Source organism: Vicugna pacos, chromosome 31, assembly GCF_048564905.1.
Source record: "Vicugna pacos chromosome 31, VicPac4, whole genome shotgun sequence".
Taxonomy (NCBI): domain Eukaryota; kingdom Metazoa; phylum Chordata; class Mammalia; order Artiodactyla; family Camelidae; genus Vicugna; species Vicugna pacos.
Window position 1 is genome coordinate 23,046,986 of NC_133017.1, and position 22,455 is coordinate 23,069,440.

The following is a 22,455-nucleotide window of genomic DNA, read 5'->3' on the forward strand; positions in this document are numbered from 1 at the left end:
CAAATTCTTTGAAAAATCCATATCGACTGATTCTTCTGCAGTTTTACTTACTGTTCGTAGTCAGTCATCCCAGTCTGTCATTTTCCCGTTTCCTGGATGAACCACTGTTGAGAGCATCTATTATCTGTTAACTAGTTTGTTTCCTTATTTTTAAAATGCCAACTACGTATGTAATAGTTACTGTAATTTTGCTGTCATATTTTCTCAAGGATTGTAGGAAATAAACTTGGAATTGTTTATTGTGAGGAGATTGGTGGCTAGGAACCAAATAGTCAAATACAGTATAGGACGTATGTGTGAAGGCTGCGTCTTGTAAGAAATGTGTTAAAGGCTTGTAAGACATTTTTGTTTTCTTTATTTTACAAGACTGCCAACTTGATAACCTCTTAGAGAGAAGCCTGGCGATTCAAGGGAAAAATTTGCGGCAAGACTTTTTTACTCAACTGCAGGCTACAGACAGAGGTGAGGAAACGTTCAGCCACAAGTCACACTGCAGAGAGCATCAGAGCGCTCGCACAGAAACAGAGGCCTTTGAAACTGGAAATAAGAACTTACGTCCTAACGCAGCCCTCACTGTATCTCAGAGACTCGACACAGTTGGGAACTTCAGTCATCATACCGTAAGGAGGCAAAACTTGCGCTCTCAGACTGCCTTCAGTGCGCAGCAGAGAACTGGAGTCAGGGCGAAACCCTATGGGTGTACAGAGTGTGGGAAATCCTTCCTTAGCAAAGCACACCTCATTGTACATCAGCGAATTCATACTGGAGAGAGACCTTATGTGTGTAATGAATGTGGTAGAGCTTTTAACCAAATGTCATACTTCAGGGAGCATCAGAGACTTCACTCAGGGGAGAGGCCCTATGAGTGTAATGAGTGTGGAAAATCTTTCTCTAGGAAGTCATACTTCACTCTGCATCAGAGAAATCACACAGGGGAGAAACCCAGTCAGTGTACTGAATGTGGGAAAACTTTTAGGCAGAATTCAGTCCCTAAAAGACATCAGAGAACTCACACAGGGGAGAGGCCCTATGAGTGTAATGAGTGTGGAAAATCTTTCTCTAGGAAGTCACACCTCACTCTGCATCAGAGAAATCACACAGGGGAGAGACCCAGTCAGTGTATTGAATGTGGGAAAACGTTTAGGCAGAATTCAGTCCCTAAAAGACATCAGAGAATTCACACTGGGGAGAGACCTTTTGAGTGTAATGAGTGTGGAAAATCTTTCTCTAGGAAGTCACACCTCATTGGGCATCAGAGAGTTCAGACTGGGAACAGTCCCTGTAAGGGTAATCGCTACAGAAAGCGTAGGACATCCTTCTACACAAACTGTGACCTCACTGTTCATCAGATAAGAAACGGAGGGGAGAAACTCTGTGACTGCATTGAATGCGGGAAAGCTTTTAGCCATAATTCAACCCTACATAAACATCAGATAATTCACACAGGACAGAAACCCAATGAGTGTAACAAATGCGAAAGATCCTTTTATACAAAGTCTTGCCTTGCTGAGCATCAGAGAATTCACGCAGGAGAGAACCCTTATGAGGGTAATAAATGTGGAAGATCCTCCTGTATAAAGTCTTACCTCACTCTGCATCAGAGAACTCACACTGGGAAGAGACTCTATGAGTGTAATAAATGCGGAAAGTCCTTTGATGTGAAGTCGCACCTCACTCTGCATCAGAGAAGTCACACAGGGGAGAAACCCAGTCAGTGTATTGAGTGTGGGAAAACGTTTAGCCAGAATTCAGTCCTTAGAAGCCATCAGAGACTACACACTGGGGAGAAACCCTATGAGTGTAATGATTGTGGAAAATCTCTCTCTAGGAAGTCACACCTTGTGCATCAGAGAGTTCAGACTGGGAACAATGCCTGTAAGGGTAATCTCTACGAAAAATGTAGGAAATCCTTCTATACAAATTGTGACCTCACTGTTCATCAGAGAAGAAACGGAGGGGAGAAACTCTATCAGTGCTTTGAATGCGGGAAAGCTTTTAGCTGGAAGTCACTCCTGAAAAGACATGAGAGGATTCACACAGGGGAGAAACCCTGTGAATGTATTGAATGTGGGAAAGCTTTTCGCTGGATGTCATCCCTACAAAGACATCAGAGGTTTCACACTGGAATGAAGCCCTATGAGTGTAACAAATGTGGAACGTCCTTCTATACAAAGCATGAGCTCACTGTGCATCAGAGACTTCACACAGGAGAGAGCGTCTATGAATGTGATGAATGTGGAAAATCTGTCTGTAGTAAGTCATACCTCATTGTGCATCAGAGAATCCACACGGGGGAGAAACCCTATGAATGTATTGAATGTGGGAAAGCTTTTAGCCATAATTCAACCCTAAAAAAACATCAGAGAATTCACACAGGACAGAAGCCCTACGAGTGTAATAGATGTGGGCGATCCTTCTGTAGGAAGTCTGACCTTACTGCGCATCAGAGAACTCACACAGGGGAGAGACCCTATGAGTGTGATGGATGTGGGAAATCCTTCTACAGAAACTCCCACCTCACTGCATCAGAGAACGCACAGAAGGAACCCTGTGGATGTATTGAATGTGAGACAGTGAGCCTTTAGCCAGAAGAAGCCAGACCTCGAAGGGGTTCACCCTGAAGAGAAACCCTACGTACGTGATGAACGTGGGAAAGTTTTCACCTACAAACTGAACCTTTTTGCACATTAGACCGGAAACCCCTGTGAATGTAATGGGTCTGGGGAAACTGACTGGAAGTGAAGCATCAGAGAACTCAGGGAAAACCCAGTAACTATAATGGAAAACTTCTCTGCGAGAAATCAAACATCAGTGAGCAAAACTCACAGACATCCTTCGTGTTCATTGTGTGTGGCTAGTCTTGCAACCAGATTTCAGCCCTCATTGGACATGAAAGGACTCACCCAGGACATACATCCTTTAAATCAGTCGCTTATGAACGATCTTTCAGCCAGACCTCGCTGGGTGCTAGAAAAATTTACACACACACAAATCCTGTGATGATAAGGGTGTTGGAAACTTTTCTACTGCAAGGCAGCCTTCAATTTAGTTGTACTGGAATCCAGCGTAAGTGTAGTAGGAATTAAGTACTTTCTACTCAAAAACTATCATTACGCAACACTTCAGAGGATACGTTTGGATAGTTAAATTACCCTATGTTCCTATCAGCTCTTATTATCATCTCCAGTTTATATAAGAAAGACCGTTGTGCCTGAATTGCCTCTTTAGGCAAGAAAGCAGTGTTTTCTGTAAGACTTATCATCTCAGGGTCAGCAGTGAATTTAGGATAAACACTGTATTTTGTGTGTAAAGGTCACATACACAATTGGTTGGAGAACAAATCTCATTCAGTTGGAGAGCTGCTGTGAACAGTGGTACTTAACTATTTGTAAACAGAAAAGGAAGTTATATTTTCATTTTCCTGTAGGGCAAAAATATTTCAAAATTATCTGAGACTTTGACATACATGTTATTAGGAGCGTGTTCAGTCCAGATATTTTGCGATTTCTTGCTATCTTTAATTAATAATCTAACTTCATTCTCTTGTTGTCTGAGAAAATGCTTTATATGATTTCCACTCTAAAATTTGTTAAGTCGTGCTTTCCGACATGCAAGTGTTGTCTTGCTCCATTAAATTTCCATCTGAGCTTGAAAATGTGTATTGTGCTGTGGCAGAATCGTCTATAAATGCTGATTAGATGCCATTGGTCAGTGGTGCTGCTCAGTTCACCTCTGTTCTTGTTTTGACTGATGAATCCATCGAGTCCAAGTGGAAGTTTGTTCAAATCTCGAACTATAATTGTTACCAGTTCTTTCCTCACCTGTTTTTGATGGTCTGTTTTTAGACACAGACTGGTAAGGACTGTTACATCGTCTTGAGTCTGCCCCTTTGTCGTTGTGTAATGCTGCTCTTTGTTCCTGATCACTTTTCTTTTCTTAAAGCCAGCTTTGTCTGAAAGTAATAAAGTTACTCTGGTTTTTTTTGGTTTGTGTTAGCATGACGTACTTTATACATCCTTTTAATAGATCTTTATTTTTACATTCAAAGGGAGTTTGTATAGGTAACATGTTTTGGGGTCTTTTTAAAAAAATCTTCTCTGAGATTGTCTTTTACTTGGGATATTTAGATAATTCTCATACAACTGCCATGTTTAAAACATTATCTTTTCATTGTACTGTTTCATCCTTCTCTTTTTCTTCTTTGTGTTATTTTAAGTGCATTTTATATGATTCCGTTTTCTTTCCTCTTGGCAATGTCAATTAAAATTTTTAAAGCTTTAATGGTTGCTTAAGAGTTTGCAGTATACATTTATGACTATTTCAGTCAGCTTTCAAATAACACACTATATGCGGCTTCTCATGGGGTGCAGGGTCCCTGTGATATTGACAAGTCCTCTTTCCTGTTCCCTAGAACGTTACTGTCATTTACTTCACTGGTGCATAAGACATAGTCGGTCAATTCAGTGTTGTGATGATTATTCTGAACCATTATTACACGAAGAGTAAGAAAACAAAAAGCTTAATTTTACCTTCATTTATTTCTTCTCTAATGTACGGACCTAAATTTCTTCCATTAGTCATTTTCCTTCTCTTTGAAGAATTTTTTTTTAAACATTTCCTACAGTACATGTTTACAAGTGACAAATTCCCTCAAGTTTGATTTGGCTAATAAAGCTTTTATTTCTCTTTTTTTAAAATACATTTTTATTGGAGTATAGTCAGTTGACAATGTGTCGATTTCTGGTGTACAGCACCTGTCATACAGGAAGAGACATATATTCATTTTCATATTCTTTTTCACCATAAGTTACTACAAGATACTGAATATAGTTCCCTGTGCTACACAGTATAAACCTGTTGTTTCTCTGTCATTTTGGAAGGATAATTTCACTGAACAGAGTTCTGGGTTACTGATTGTTTTTTAAACAATTTAAATATTTCAGTCTGCTTTTTTTTTTTTTTTTTTTTTTTTTTTTTTTTTTTTTGCATGGTTTGTGAGTGGAATTCCAACATAATTCTTAGGATTTATCCTCTCCAGGTAAGGCTAATAGGATACACCTAGATATTTTTATTTCTATGTGGCTTGGTATTCTCTGGCTTCCTGTATCTATAGTGGGAGTCTGTCCCTAATTGGAAAAACTCTGAGCCATTATTATTTCAAAGATTTCTTCTGTTTTGTCCTTATTTTTTAATTCTAATTATGCATACATTCCTTCTTGGGTAATTGTTCTCACATTTCTTGGATGTTCTTTTTTTTTTTCTTTTGCATTTCAGTTTGCTATGTTTCCATCTTCAGGTTCATTTGTTGTTCCTCCACCTTGCAGGCCAGTTGGGAGCCCACCACAAGTGTCTTCGTTTCTAGCCCAGCGTTTTTGATGACTAGCTTTTCCTTTAGGTTACTCAGCCAACTCCACTTAACAGTGATGTCTCTGCCCTGGGCTTCCCTTCAATCAGGCGCCCCACCCAGTCTCCAAAAGCTCCTCAAAGGGTCATTTTGAGGTAGCCTTCAAGCCATCTTGGTGATTCTGTGCCCAGACACAAATCTTGGTCCACATGGCCTTTAGTCACACCACCAGGACTCATGGCACAGATAGCCGTGAATGGGCACAAAGTCCTCCTTTTCTCACCGAAGGCCCCTGTGAGTACGTCACAGTGAAAATGGCCACCTTTGGATGTGGCTGTATACGCACAGTGTAAGGCTCTCCCCTAGTACATGACTCCCTTCCCCAGCCCTCTGGTCCACTTCCCCTGGGCTACACACTAAGTGCACCACTGTCTTCTCGGTCCAGCCTCTGGAGTTACAGACCTTGGGACACAAAATCCCTGAGATTACTACCCTGCTGGGCCACCACTGACAAATAGCCATTTTCATTTCTATAGTCCTGGGCATTTCAGTTCTAGGATTGGCTTGGACTGGGTGCCAGTGCAGTGGCCCTGGCCACCCAAAATCGGGTAACTTGGGCCAGAAAAAACAATTGTTGGCTGTCTTAACCCGACATATACAAGGTCCTCTAAAACCCCGCCCCTTGTGCAGCAGTCCCGTGAGTCTCTTGCTCCAGTGGTTTTGGACAGCCCCCGGCCCTAGAGTATCTTCTGGCCGAGGAAAGAGGAGTCTGTCCTCCCTGGTGCTTCTTGCTGCATGTTTATCAGTAACAAGCAGGTAAGTTCAGACCTGCTTACATCAGATAGATGTTAAACTATTCCATAATACTACCCAGATCTTTGAACAGATTCTCTGTGTCTACAAGATCGCTGACCTGTTTTCATGGCTGGACCTTTTCAAGTTTGGACAATGGCTACTGACTCAATGTCAGACCATTGTTTGTATCATTATTATAGGATCTGTTATTATAACCCAAATCAGATGCATAGTTTATTGGTCTCTGCCCTTTTACTGTATTTGGTGCCCTGGCTATTAATGTTCTATTAAAGCTGATGCCTTGGCATCTTAGGGTGGATTGTAGTGTAAGTGCCTGAGATTAACTAATAAATGTGTATATTAAGAAGTTAGAAAGATTGTAAATAAACAACCAAATTTTACATGTTAAGGAAAGAAGAGCAAATTAAGCCAAAGTAGTAGAAGAAAGGACATAATAAAGATCAGAGCAGAAACAAGTGAAATAGAATTCAGAAAAACAGTAGGAAAGATCAATGAAATGAAGCTGGTTTTACAGAGACTTGAAAAGCTGAAAAACTTTACAACATCCCAGACATGGAAACAGCCTAAATGTCCATCGACAGATGACTGGTTAAAGAAGATGTGGTATATTTATACAATGGAATACTATTCAGCCATAAAAACCGACAACATAACACCATTTGCAGCGACATGGATGTTCCTGGAGAATGTCATTCTAAGTGAAGTAAGCCAGAAAGAGTAAGAAAAATACCATATGAGATTGCTCATATGCAGAATCTAAAATAAAAATAAATACAAAATAGAAACAAATTCATATACATAGAATACAAACTTGTGGTTGCCAAGGGGGCGGGGGGTGGGAAGGGAGTTCAAAATGTAGAATAGATAAACAGGATTACACTATAGCACAGGGAAATATATACAAGATCCTGTGGTAGCTCACAGCAAAGAAAAAAAATTTCAGTCAGTAGATATATGTCATGTATAACTGAAAAATTGTGCTCTACACTGGAATTTGGCACAACATTGTAAAATGACTATAACTAAAAAAAATGTTAAAAAAGCTGAAAAACTTTTAGCTAGACTAAGAAAAAAAGTGAGGACTCAAATAAGAAAAATAACTTAACACTGCAGAAATACATAGGATCATAAGACACAACTATGAACATTTATACAACAGCAAATTAGATCACCTAAAAGAAGTGGCTAATTTCTTAGAAGCATATACAACCTATCAAACTGAACGAGGGAAAAATAGCAAGTCTGAACAGACCAAGAAAGAGTAAGCAGATTGAATCATTAATCAAAAACTTCCCAACAGACAATTACAAACCCAGCTGGAATGCACTATGTAAAGGCACATAATATAAAAGGTGTGAAATAGAAAGCCAGTGGTGTATGTACATAAAGACCATCTTCTCTCAGTAAAATGACTAGTTCATCACACTGGCACGTGGGAAAACAAACTTGCAAAGGCATGTGTATAGAAGATGATTACAAATAAGGCAGTTGTACTTGTAAAAATCACAGTTATGCTGATAAGTGGAAGACAGTCCGACATTCTGTGGAGCATGGGAACACTTTATAAATTAACATGTATAAAGTTTTGTTTTCTAATAAAGCTAGTTGAGTATTTGAAATAAGGACAGTATTAATAGAGTGAAAAAATGTGATCACCGTAGTATACACTGTAAACACGTGAATAAAACATTTATCTTAGGATGCTTGTTGTATATGTGAATTTGATTTTAGTGAGAGAAAATGATTACACTATGTGCATTAAATACTCTGAAAAGTCACATATATAAAAAATATTTCAAGAAAACTAGTTGTACATGTGAATAAAGGATAGTGTTATTTCAATGAAACTATGTGTTCGCCAAACATATCATATACCCTGTAAAGGAATGCATATAAAAGACGTTCCTAAGAGTTAGAATTTTATTGCATTTCTGTCTTGTTCTTTCAATGAAAGAATGTGTTTATTAAACTGTGGTGCATGCAATTCACTGTAGAGAAAAATGTACATACATGTTTGGCATAATGCTAACTGTGTGAATAAGGATAGTGTTAGTTTGATGAACAAATCACCACAAAGTGGTGCGTGGAAAATATTACATAAGAGGTAGGTATGGAAAACATGTTTACTTGAATGATTTTGTTTATATGTATAAAGTTGTTATAAATTCAGTGACGGGATGTGTTCACCACTATTATTAAGGTAATATATTGTGATAAAACTCATGTATAAAATTGTTTCAAAGAATACTAATTCTATATATGAATATGGCAGAGTAATTTTGGTGAAAGAAAGAATGACCACACTGTGGTGCTCAGGTTGCTCTAATGTCCCCAGCCTACAGTAGCACAGGCCATGAAAAGAGATGACAGCACCAATGGCAGGGGACATGAGGTTTTGAGAGATGACAGTGCCTTGGCCCATGACGGTGGCAGACACAATTTCATCTGGAATACTGCCACTGCAATCTTCGCTGTATCGAACATGACACTCAGGAAGACACGGCAGCTGAGACACAGCAGCCAATGATGGTGAGCGCCTGATTGCTGAACCGAATTCTTACCTAAATTAATGATTAATTAATTATGTAATATTATATAATGACTTTGTCTCATGTTACATTTTTTGTGCTTAATGTCTGCTTATTGTCTGCTCTAAGTATAGCTGCCCCTGCTCATTTCTGGTTTTCATTTTTAGGGAATGTATTCTTCCATCCTCTCGTTTTGATTTGTCATGACAGCTTAAAAAAAACCTCTTTCGGTGAAATACAGTTGGTCTTTTCAAGAATTTATTCAATCACTCTTATGTTCTTTAACTGGAAAATTTAATCTGTTTACATCTGGAGTATTTGTTGATATGTAAGAAATTACTAATGTCATCCTATTATTTTGTTTCTAGCTGTTTTGTAGTCTTGGCCCTCTTTCTCTCTTGATGTATTCCCTTGTGATTTGATGACTTCCTGTAGCACTGCATTTGTTTTCCTTCCCCTTTTTTCTTGTGTGTCTTCTTTGCTTTGTATTTACCATGAAGCTGATAAAATATAACATTTAATAGATATAACAGTCTATTTGAAGCTGAGAACATCCTAACCATTTACATAAAAAATTCTACCTTTTTTACTCCCTCTCCACAACACTTTGTGATTTGATGTCACTGTTTACATATTTTTATATTGTTTATCCATTAACAGTTATTGTAAGTTTAATCATTTTAATGCTTTATCCTTTGATCTTTGTATAAAATGTGAATAATTAGCAGATGATTATATTATTGCATTGGGGTATTCAGATTTCACTACATACTAACGTTACCAATGTGTTTTGTATTTCTGTGTTTTAACGTTCCTAGTGTCTTTTCCTTTTACCTTGAAGGACTCCCTTCAGCATTTTATGTAAAGTAGGTCTAGCAGTAATGGATATCCTTAGATTTTCTTTGTCTAAGAGTCTCTTATTGAAGTATATTTGATTTACAATGTTGTATTTGTGGTGTACAGCATAGTGATGATGGTCATTCTGACCGATGTGAGGTGACGCCTCATTGTAGTTTTGATTTGCATTGCTCACATAATTAATTATGTTGAGCTTCTGTTCGTGTGCCTGTTAGCCATCTGGATGTTTTCTTTGGAGCAATGTCTATTTAGATATTCTGGCCATTTTTTGATTCAGTTGTTTGTTTCTTTGATATTGAGCTGTGTGAGCTGCTTGTATATTTTGGAAATTAATCCCTTGTTGGTCACATCATTTGCAAATATTTTCTCCCATTCTGTAGGTTGCCTTTTTGTTTTGTTTATAGTTTCCTTTGGTGTGCAAAAGCTTGTAAGTTTAACTAGGTCCCATTTGTTTACTTTTGTTTTTATTTCTATTACTCTAAGAGATGGATCCAAAAAATATTGCTGCAGTTTATGTCAAAGAGTTTTCCTCTAGGAGTTTTATAGTATCCTGTCTTACCTTTAGGTCTGCAATCCATTTTGAGTTTGTTTTTCTATATGGTGTTAGAGGATGTTCTAATTTCATTCTTTGACATGAAACTGTCCACTATTTGCTTCTTAACATTGTAGTGTCAGAATAGCTTTTTTTTTTTTAACAAAGCCTAGTGGGAGATTAAACTAGCCTAGTCTTTTTGATGGCTTGTTAACATCTACCATCATTTACACATCTATTTTAATTTAGCAATTCTTCATGTTGGAATTTGTATTGCAGAAAAAATGGAAATATGCAAAGAAAAATAGACACAAATAATTACTATACATTTACAATGACGAAAAATTTAAACAAACTAAACATCCATCAAAAAGGGTTTTCATCAATAAATCATCTAATCCTCCAATGCAGTATCATGCAGCCAAGATAAAGGATGATGTCAGACCACTCAAGATTGCTGTTCTCTTTCTCTCTGAACAATCCCTGCTTGACCAGTGCCAGCTTCACCTACACTCTACTCACAACGGTGACCTTTCTACATGCTTGCCCCAGGCCCCGACTAATGATTGTTCTAGTTTTAGGGCAGAACGTCTCCACACTGATAACTTACCAGTGGGGCTGGGAGAAGCCAGAGGCCCTGTGGGTTTGCTTGGTAACCAATGAGCCAATCTGAGGTCAATTTCCCCTGTAAGTGGTAACATCCCACCCTACAAACCCCAGGGAAAACTTCTGCCACATCCTGCGCACCTGTCATTGTGTCGCTTCAGACACGCGAGATCCCCCTATCCATAAAACCACTGTCTCCGCCACCAACTCAGGCTCTTTTTTCTTATGGGTGGGCAAGTACTGAACAATCATCTTTCAGCCCGGAGTTTGCCCGGCTTTGCTCTGGTATCCTTCCACATAGGCCAGACATGAAGATGCCTGAAGATCCGAAGTGTGGGGACACATCCGATCCTGGCCTCGGAGCACCAAGAACCACATGAACATGCGTTTCTATTCTCCAGTATTTCTAGCCTGCAGCCCTAAAGTACTTTCAGGTTTCAAAGTCACACCAAAGCGCGCGGCATAATGGGAACTGTAGTCTTTCCCGATGCACCGCCCTCTTGGGCTTCAGGGCCCCCAGTGCGCATGTGCAGCCTAGCCCCCGCCTCTTCACTTCCGCCACCGCCCGCCTATGACAGGGAAGTTCCGGTTGTCTGGGTCGCGGGCTTGAAGCTGCCGGTGTGAGTGTACTTGAGGCCCTGAGATTTGTTGAGTTCTTGTGGCGGGAGCGGCAGCGGGAAGCCCCCCGGTGTGCCCGGGCCATGGCGGGGACCCGGACCCCGGGGGTGTCGGTGAGGCCGTCCGCGTCCGGTCTCGTCCGGGGGGCGGGCGCTCGGGGCGTGTGGGGGCCGTGGGCCCGGCCCCGCGGCGGCCTGACAGGGGTAGGGCTGTGCGCGCGGGGGGTGGGATGGCGGCGTGGGGGGGGGCGGGGCCGGCGCGGGCCGCGAGCAGCCCGGCAAGTGGGGGGCTGGGGGCTCTGCGGGGCCGGCCCTGCGTGGGGGCCAGAGACTGGGCGAATTCCACCTGTGTCTGGGGCCGGGAGCAGTGACCCGGGTGGGCGGGGGGTAGTCAGGTCGCCCCCGTGCAAATGAGGCTAAAAAATGTCTGCTTTATGGCGCTGAGGTGAGAGTTAGGTGTGGGACCAGTTGTAAAATGACTTAGAAAAGTGCCAGGGACTAAGCACCAAGAACTGGTAATGTTGCCGAAAAATTGGCCTCTGCACCCCAAAAAACGAATTCAAACTCGGAGGCAGAATTTGGGGAGCAAAGTAAAGAGCAGCTTTATTGCGTTGCCCAGCAAAGGGGAGTTAACGTGAGGCTAGTGCCGTAGACTGAATTCACCTAGGGTTAGGGCTTGGTTACATAGGCAGACGGGAAGGAGCTTGTCGGTTACAGCGAGCAGTGGTCTTTTACAAAAGTTTATCTTGCGTTTGGGAAACTTCTGGTGGTCCTTTGAGGAGGTTCCTGCCCCCAGCCTTGGCGTTATCGGGCTTGAGTCCTCTGGTATCATGGGGGTTCTGGATATTGCTTCAATGCTGCTGTTCCACGACCTTCTTTCTGAAAAACAGCTTCTGGATTTTGGATACAAGTTATTTAGGGTAGGGCGTTCATCATAGGGTGGGAGTTGCCAAGCAGGTAAATTCAGGCAAGTTAAAAATAGCAGTAGCAAGGAGAAAAACATTATTAGTCAGTTAGGACTCCAAGAAAACAAGTTCATCACACTGAGCTCTGTAAGCCTCTTGGCGTCAGGGAAGCCATGTTGTGACTCCTTCAGTGACTGCTATTGTGTTTAGAAGACACTTGGATCTCTTCATTTGGAGGTTTACATAAGCCTCACAACTGTCTCATGATATCGGTGTCACCATCTGCATTAAACACATAAAACAGACAGCAGATCTGAGTCTCTGGTGGGCAGGCTGGTCCTGAGTTTGAGAGGGCAGGTGGCTTCTCCAGGCTCACCTGATGGTGAGAGTCAGGAGTGGAACAGCGCGTACGTACACTTAAGTCATCAGAAGAAACTTCTCAAGGCTCCCTTCTAAGAAGCTGCAGCCCACTTAAAACGTTTTTTGGAAAATTGCCTTTAAGCATCCTATACTTTTTACTGAACTTTTGGTGGATTCTGTAACTCAAGGGGTAAACAGTTTTGCTAGAGAAACACACAAAGCGTGCATTTGGCTTGTTTTTCCTGCTGTTAATTTTCGCTGAAATACTGTCATCCTTTGGTATTTTAATCATGTTTTTTTTATTTGTATTGTTCAAATCAATAGACAAAATTATTTTACCGCAATAAGAAGTGATAGATTTAAGTCCCACGATCATTTGAAACGGGAAAAAGGACAGGTGGTACTTCCCCAGGGTCCTTCCCTTTTCAGGGGCCAAAGGGAGGCTGCTCCTCAGCTGGGTGCAGAGGTAGTGGGAGGTGGACGCAGGGAGTGTAAGGCAGGCCTGGTGTCCTGACCCTGTCCTCTTTCTGTCCCCTCAGCTCAATCTTCACATTCCTCCGCAGTCTCCCAAGAGCTGCAGAAAATGAGCATGTTTGAGGTGAGCCCTTTATTCATTCCCCACTTTATTCTATGGTGGACTTAACTCTTGATTTCAGATTGCTCTGGTCTTGTGTTACACTTCCATTGCCAAGGGAAGTTATTTCCCTTTTATAATCAGCTTGGTAAGGTTTTACTTGAGTCATGACTGAACGCTGCATTAAATTGAGTACCTTTTCGTATCTTTTGGCCTAAAGGCATAGCTTGTTTTCTTTAATATACAAATATTAGAGGTAGCCTAATGGATTTTAAAATGTTAACTAACTCTTGAGTTCCTGTGTAGACCCTGCTTGCTAATGGGTGTGAGTTTTTTTGGTTTTGTTTGTAGATTTATAAGTGACATCTTCTTGCTAACATCATATTTGATTTTTAATTGCTGTAATCACAAACTAGCTTAGCCTGTAATTTTATTGTCTTGTGTCCCTGAGGATTTGTGGTGTCAGGGTTGTACTAGTCTTACAGGGACACTTCTGCTCTTTTCCCTTCTCCTGTCTTCCTTCCCCCTTTTGTTCCTCGTTTTCTTCTGTCTTTTTGCTTCATTTCGTCTCTTTATTTCTCAGGAAATTGTACATTTTTATCTGTTTTTACGTGTGTTTTCATAAGCTTGCTGATAGTATTTTCTTACTATATCTGTTATGTCAGTAATTCCTATTTCCTATTTAAAATTTGTACTTGAATTCAGGGAATCCTGATCTGACAGCAACCAGATATGTTGCTGGTTAGGCCTGTCAGAAATTTAGAATTTCCCAGCTGGGGATGGGCTTGTAAATTTGTAGCAGTAGTAGATTCTAAGTACTGAGAGTAAAGGAGCAGACACTCAAACCATCTTGCTGATTGCCCCTTGAGCACACCAGCTGTCAGTTTCTTTCTGTGACAGGTGTATGTATATGACTCTTAAAATCTAAGCTTCAAGCCAACTGATTGAGGTCTGTGATCATTTTGAATTGATTAACAGGATGCAAGATATGAATGTAGATTATTGTTACTTATTTATTTTTTCTAATGGAGTTTTATTAGTTTGGCATGATTTTTGTCAGAATATACTTTCTCCATTGAATTGTTCCAACATCTCAGTTCAGTGAATATGTATATGTATATGTGTATGTATCATTTTTGGACTTTCTTTTCACCTTTCATTTTTGTTAATATCACATACTGTTTCACAGTATCATATAGTGGTTGTGTGGTATGTCTTGAAATCAAGTAATATCAGTTCTTAAACTTTGCTCTTTTTCCAAATTGTTTTCATATTGTAGGTTGGTTGGTTGTAACTACTAGAGTCAGCTTGTGAATCTAAAAAAGCCTGCTAAACTTTTGATTGTGATTGCATTGAATCTGAGGATCTCTTTGTGGAGAACTGCCGTCTCCACCATATTCAGTCTCTTCATTTTTGAAAATAATTTTCATCTCTGTTTACTAGGTTGTTTAGAGATTCATGTGCTGGGAAATGACATGACCTGACATAATTTAAAATAATAACTCTGAGAGTGGACCCTTGTGAGGCAGTGGTGGAGACAGATGAGTTAGCAGACTCCTTCAGTATTCCTTTCAAGAAAGAATGCTGTTAGCAGTTGTACTTTGAAGTGATCAAATTCTGCATGAATTTTGAAGGCATAGCCGAAAGTATGAACATGCCTGCTTCCCTGGGGCCTTGCAAATAAAGAGTGTAGTGTCAGGCTTTTGTCTGAAATTCTGAACCATAAACATGACAGGAGTTAGTTCCAAAGGTATTTCCCATGTCACCTAATTTGAATTGTTCAGTTTGATGAGAAATGTGCTTTCACAGATGTCGGTGTCATTTGAGGATGTGACTGTGGCGTTCACCCAGGAGGAGTGGCGGCACGTGAGCCCTGCTCAGAGGACCCTGTACCGAGATGTGATGCTGGAGAACTACCGCCACCTCGTCTCAGTGGGTGAGCCCCTCTGCCGCGCGCTCTCCCTGGAGTGCAATTGTTTTTCTGTTTCTTCTTTTTAAAAAATCACCTGTATTGAGGTATAATTAACAGAAAATAAAATTCAGCAGGTTTCTCAGTATGATCCCAGTGAATTTTGAAAACTGTGCATAGCTGTACCACCAAAATCATGATACAGATTATTTCCCTCACGTAAAAATTGTCCTTGTAGTCTTTCTCAGTTGGGCCTCTTCCCACCTGTTTTCTGGTAATTACTGGTCCTCGTTCGTTTTCAATACTTTCGCCTTTTTTGAAACTTCATATAAATGGAATCACACTTTATATACTATTTTTTTTTGTGGGTTCTTTCACATAGCATAAATCTTTTGAGATTCATATGTTGTTATGTGTATCTGTTTTTTAATTGAAGTATAGTCAGTTTAATGTGTTAATTTCTGGTGTACAGCACAGTGATTGAGCCGTAGGGGTGTGTATATATACACACACATATATATATTTTCACATTCTTTTTCCTTATAGGTTGTTACAAAGTGCTGGATATAGTTCCCTGTGGTATACAGTAGGCCCTGTCATTTATCCATTTTTTGTATAGTGTTTGTGGATACTAACCAGTGTATAAAATAGATGAACAGCGGGTCCTTCTATGTTTGTTATTTGTATTGATGAGCAGTGTTCTGTTGTATGTTGTGTATTATCAATTGCCAGTAAGGACATTTAGGTTCTTTGGGGTTTAGTGGTATCATAAATAAATCTCCTTCGGATACACCCAAGTCTGTATGTGACCATGTTTTTATTCCCATGTTTTAAGGCCCGAGTGGTGGTTTCCTGGTGTCATGACAATTACTTGTAACTACAGGAATATCTTGGTTTACTGTGCTTTGCTTTATTGAACTTTGCAGCTATTATTTTTCCTGGCAAAATGGAAGGTTTGTGGCAGTCCCCTGCATTGACCCCTTCTTGGTGCCTGTTTTCCAGCAGCGTTGGCTCATTGGTCTCTCTCTGCCACAAGTGGTAATTCTCACAGCGTTTCAAGCACTTTCATTATTACATTTGTCGTGCTGGTCTGTGTCTTTGGTGTTGTTGCAATTGTTTTTGAGCATTATGAACTGCACTCATATGAGACTTTAACCTTAACTGATAAATGTTGTGTGTGATCTGACTACTCCATTGACCACTGGTCACTCCCCCAGTCTTTCTCCCGCTCCTGAGGCTCCTTATTCCCCGAGATAAAACAGATTTGAAATTAGACCAATTAACAATTCCGTCTGTCTAAGAGGGATGTGCCGGGGGAGCAGCGAGTGCTGATGTAAAAGCTGCAGCAGGTTACGCAGAAGGTTTAGCTGAGACAGTAGATGAAACAGTCTTCTATTGGAAGAAGATGCCATTTGGGACTTTCTTAGGTAGAGAGTAGACATCAATGCCTGGCTTCAAAGCTACAAAGGTTAGACTGACTGACTTGTTAGGGGCTAGTGCAGCTTGGTGACTTTTAAATTGAAGCCAGTGCTCATTTAATATTCTGGAAATCCTAGGGCCCTTAAAAATTATGCTGAATCTGCTTTGTTTGTGCTCTGTAAATGGAACAACAGAGCCCGGATGATGGCATGTCTGTTGACCTCATGGTACTAAGTATCTTTAGCCCACTGTCAGACCTCCTTCTCAGAAGGATTGCTTTCAAAATATGCTCATTGACAGTGTACTCATCACTCAGGAGCCCGGATGGAGCTGTGCAGTGAGATTGGTGTCGTTTTCATGCGTGCTAACAGCATCCATACTGCAGCCCGTTGTTCAAGGAGGCGTTTTGACTGTCAAGTCATATTCTTTGAGAAATCCGTTTTGTAAGGCTGCCGTAGATAGTGAGTGCTCTGATGGGTCTCCTCAAGGTCGGTTGATCTTTCCTGGAAAGGACTGACTGTTCCAGATGCCGTAAGAGCACTTGTGATTCATGGGAAGGGGTCACAGTATCGACTTTCACAGGAGTGTGAAGCTGTTGATTCTAACACTTAGTGGTACGTTTGGGGGGCTCAAAACGTCAGTGAAGGAAGTGTCTGCTGATGTAGTGGGAAAATCAGGAGAATTAGAAGTGAAGCCTAAATTGCTGCAATCCCATGAAAAAAATTTAATGAATATGGACATGTTTCTTGAAGGACCAAAGAAAGTTTTCTTGAGCTGGAATCTACTTCTGGTAAAGACAATAAAGATCATTGAAATAAAGTATTCAAAATATTACATAAACTTAGGTGATAAAGTAGTTGCAGACTTTGAGAGGGTTGGCTCTAGTTGTGAAAGATGTGTAACTGTGTGGAAGATGCTGACAATTACCTTGCCTTGTCATGGAGCTGTCAGTCATAAAAGGAGATCAGTGCATGTCCCAGACTTCATTATAGTCTTATTTTAATAAATTGCGACAACCACCCTATCCTTCAGAAACCGTCACTGTTAGTCAGCTGCCATCAATAACGAGGGCCCTGCACCATCAAGAAGATCACCTCTCACAGAGGGCTCAGTTAATGGTTAGTGTTTTGTTTTGTTTTCTTTTCTTTTCTTTTCAGCAATATAGTGTTTTTAAGCTAAGGTGTGTGCATTTTCTTTTTTAAGATGTATTGCTGTTGCACACATAATCGTAATGTGAACAGAACTTTTATACATACTGGGAAACCAAAAAATGTACGTGTGTGACTCACTATTCTGATGTTCACATTATTCTGGCGATCTGGAACCACACCTGCAGCATCTCTGAGGCAGGCCTGTGTAATGAAGGAAAAAAGAGAACTGCCAAGTGGTTTTAAAATGAATTTGTCACTTTTTGGGGCGTTAGCAACACACAGTGGTTCTAATTGCTCCACACTTTCACCATTATTTTGTATTGTAAACCCAATAAGTTTTGATGTTTTATTTGGAGTCTGTTGTATCTGCTTGGTGTTTAATTAGCATTTCCCTTTGATAATGATGCAGAACAACTTTTTAAAGCTGTTCAGCCATTAGTATATCTTTATAAAAAGTATGCTCAGATCCCTACCCATTTGTTTTGTTGACTTTTTTGTGTTAAGATGCAATAGAAATAATTCTTTTTTAATTGAATTAGTTGAAAAAATTCTTTATACAGTCTAAATTGAAAGCTTTTATAACATACACGTCTTGGAAAATTTTTCTCTTGATCTGTAGGAGGTCAGATACTTGGGCCTTTTTATTTCCTAAACAATATAGTAAAAGGTCTTATGTTGATGAAGTCCAACTTAATATATGCTTTATTTTCTCGTTCTTCTGTTTCCCCCTTTTTAAGAATTCTTTGCCTAAGCAAAGGTCTTTCAGATTTTCTCCTATATTTTTCTTCTAGAAGTTTTCTTGGTGTGCACTTTGCATTTAAGTTACACTTTGCATGTAAGTCCAGGGAATCTCTGTACGTACTGTGAGATACGGATTGTGATTTTTTTTTGTGTGCTGAAGTTGTAATTGTTGAACTGATTATCTCTCCCTGTTCAGTTGCCTTGGCACCGGTTGAAATAAATTGACTGTATGTGCGTAGGCTGACCTGAATATCATTCTGATTTATTTATTAAAATACCTGTCTTAACACTAGTGGTGCACTATCTTGATTAATCTGACTGCATAGTGGGAAAGAAGAATAACTTCACTTACCTTTTTCTGTTGGCTGTTACAGGTTCTTTTCCTATCCCTATGGATTGTAAAAGAATTTAGTTGTTCTTGAAACTCTAGTGGGTTTTATAAAGACTGTGTTGAATCTGTAGATCATTTGGGGGGAAATTTACATCTGGTAAGATTGAATCTTTCTGATTTGTGAAAACTCTTCTCTTTCCTTAGCTTTTAATGCTCCTTTGCAGTGTTTTGTAGTTTCCAGTGTACTTGCCTTCAACTTGTTTTGTGAAATGTGTCCTTAAATCTTTTGATGCTGTCTTTAATGATATTTTTAAAACTTGAATTTCCAATAATTTTTTGGAATTACATAGAATTATAGTTTCTATTCATTGATACTGTATCTTTGTATCTTGCTGACTTCACTTGTTTCTTCTACATGTTTGAAGACTCCTTAGAACATTTTTACGTATTAAATAGTATGATTTGTAAGTAAAGATACTTTTATATCTCCCTGATGTCTCTGCGTTTTAATTTCTGTTTTTGAATAGACTTATAATTTAATGGAAAAGACTTCATTTATTTATCACTAAGTGATGTTAGTCAGAGGCCTTAAATAGTTGCTCAGTGTCTGCTATTTCTTTCTTTCCCTTTCCTAGTGCTATAAAATTAATGTCATTTCTTCCTTAAAAGTTCATAGTAGAATTCACTTTAGAAGCTATCTGGACCTGGACTTTTCTTTGTCAGAATTTTTTTTTTGTGGTAACAGCTTTGTTGAGATATAATTGATGCACAAAACTTCACAGTCTTAATTTGTATAATTCATTATTCTTAATATGTTCCCAGAGATAACGAACTTTCACCACGATTTAATTTTAGAATCATTTCATCACGTAGTCCCTCCATTTCTGCTCCCCACCCCATAGCAGCTGTTAATGTGCTCTGTGTCTAGAGATTTGCCTGTTGCGGACGTTTCATGTAAATAGAATCACAGAATGCACTGCTGTTTGAGTGACCTCTCCACTTAGCATGGTCCATTTAAGGCTCATCCATGCTGCATCTGTATCAGTAATCCAGCTCACTTTTTGGCCAAGTAATATTTGGTTTTATGGATATGTCATATTTTGATTACCCTTGATGGACTTCGGGTTGCTTCTGTTTTGACTGTTACAAGGAATGGTGCTTTGAGCAGTTTTCAATTCTCCTGGGTGTATAATTAGAATGAAATTACTGGGTGATATGGTAACTCTTGTTTAACAATTTTAGGAATTGCCAAAAGAATTTTCCAAACCTATGGCACCATTTTACCACCCCACCAGCAATGAATGAGGGTTCTAGTTTCACCACATCTACATTAATACTTGGTATTGTCTGCTTTTTTTTTTAAAGCCATCCTATTGAGTGTGAAGTGGGATTTCATTATAGTTGTGATTTGCACCTCCCTAATGTTGAGCATCTTTTCGTGTGCTAATTGCTTATTGACTGTATATGTTCCTTGGTGAACTGTCTGTTCACATCTGTTCTCCTTTTATAATTTGTGTTCTTTGTCTTTTCTTCGTTGTTGACTTTTAGGATTTCTTACACAATCTGAGTACAGGTGTGTTTAGTAGTTACATGTTTTACAAGTATTTTCTCCCATAGTGCAGGTTGTATTTTCACTTCTTTCATGGAGTTTTTTGAAGCACTTTTTTTTTTAAATTTTGACAATATCCAGTTGATCTCTTTTTCTTTTGCTTGTTTTTGTCATTTCTTAGAAAAGTTTTCCTCACCCGAAGTCATAAAGATTTGCGCCTGTGTTTTTTTTCCTACGTTGTGATTTTAGTCTTTACATTTAGGTGTGTTACTCATTTTGAGTTAATTTTTATAGATAGTGTGAGGTAGGGGTGCGGGTTCGTTCTTCTGCGTTGAAGATTCAGGTGTTCCAACACCGTTTGTTGAAAAGACTGTATTTTCCTCATTGAATTGTGGCACCCTTGTTGAAATTCATTTGTTCATACATTTGTAAGGGTTTATTTCTGGACTCTCGGTTCTAGTCCATTGTTTTCTAAGTCTCCTGTAGACTTATTAGTGCCTGTTCTTAACCCCAGTACTGCCTTAGCAGTATAGTATGATGTATGTTTATGGGAAGAAAGATAAGATTTGTTCTTCATGCCTGTTCCTGACCCAAGTTCCTAACACCCTTGCTATTTCCTAAGTGAAGAGGGATTAAGTTGGCTTTTAGCATACAAATCAAGCTCCTTTCAGCCTTGCTGAATGAGGTGATTTTAGAAACCCCCTAAGGATGTAGGCTTGTTGCCAGGGGTACCAACCTAGGCATGAGAGGATTTGGACTTCCAGGGTCATCCCCTGACCTCCAGGGAGGGAGAAAAGGGGGCTAGATGAACTGTGTGGTTCAGAGAGCTTCAGTGTTGGTGAACACATGCAGGTGCCGGGAGGTTGACCCTTCTGCAGAGGGCATGGAAGCTAGGCTCTTGTCAGCTTATTCATCTGGCTGTTTCTGAACTGTACGATTTGTAATAAACGTGACAACCTAGTAATAGTAAGTAAACTTTTCCTGAGTTCTGTGAGCCATTCTAGCAAATTAACTGCGCCTGAGGACCAGGATGTGGGGCTATCCATTTGTAACTAGGTGGTCAGGAGTACAGGTTGCAGGCTGGACTTGTAATTGACATCTGAAATGTGAGGAGAGGCAGTCTTGTCGGACTGAGCCCCTCACCTGTGGGATCTGATGGTAACTCCAAGTAGTTAGTGTCTGAACTGAACTGGATTGTAAGGCACCTTTCTGGTGTTGCACTGTTGCTTGGTGGTGGGAAAAACCTCTCCACACTCAGTGACCAGCAGTGAAGAGTTACTGTGAAGACACAAGTGTTCTCTGAGTAGAGTGTAAGAGTAATACAGATGAGAGACAGGAAGTTTTTGTTTGTTTGTAAACACAGAGTAATTGAAGTTGAAAAGTGTGAACCTGCCAAGTTTTTTCTTTATGAAGTTTGTTTTAAGTTTTTTCTTTATGAAGTTTGTTTTAGGTATTCTGGGTCACTTGCATTTCCATTTGAATTTTAGGGTTATTTATCCATTTGTGTAAAAGATTTGTGCTGAGATTTTGGTAGGGGTTGGATTAAACCTGTAGCTCAACTTCCAGAGTCTTGCCATCTTGACTGTATTAACTCAAACAAGAAATCACAGAATGTTTATGAAAATATTTTGGACTAAATGAAAATAAAAGCACATCAACCTTTGTGTGATATAGCTAAAGCAGTTTTCAAAAAGAAATACAAAGCCTTATGCATTACTATTACAATTTTTTGTTTACTTTTCTGTTTGTTACTTTGAACACTATTTCATGCATTTTCAATCTTATGAAATGTATTGAAACTTCTTTTAGGGTCTAGCATAAGATCCTTATGAGTATTCCATATGTGATTGAAAATAATGCTTTTTCTCAATGGAGTTAGCCAGTGGGGTGATCGTATTGCGCAAGGCTTCTATATACTTTTAAATATTGAGAGAGGACTGTGGCTCTCCAAGTATAATTCATTTGTCTGTATTTTTAAATAGGATTTACTTTATGCCTTTTGAAGGTCTGTTTTCAAGCGGTAAACCATTTAGGATTCTTACATCCTGTTGATAAATAGTCACTTTTGGAATATAGCAGAGATTAGTTTTACTCCTGGTAATCTTTGTTTCTCTGAGTTTTGTTTGGTACTGTGTAGTTTCTCCAGCATTGGTTTGCTTATTGTGTGGTTAGTGTGATTTATACTAATGTCTTCATGTTTCAGTTTTTCTACTTT

General features: G+C 39.6%; 1 protein-coding gene across 1 annotated transcript in view; it reads left to right on the forward strand.

The window, feature by feature from the left end:
• Positions 1-22,455, forward strand: part of LOC102541868 (uncharacterized) — a 108,199-nt gene that overhangs the window by 12,828 nt on the left and 72,916 nt on the right. The window contains exons 5-6 of the mRNA XM_072952489.1: positions 13,106-13,164; positions 14,950-15,076. Coding sequence (XP_072808590.1) covers positions 13,106-13,164; positions 14,950-15,076 — 186 coding nt within the window. The remainder of the gene's footprint in view (positions 1-13,105; positions 13,165-14,949; positions 15,077-22,455) is intronic.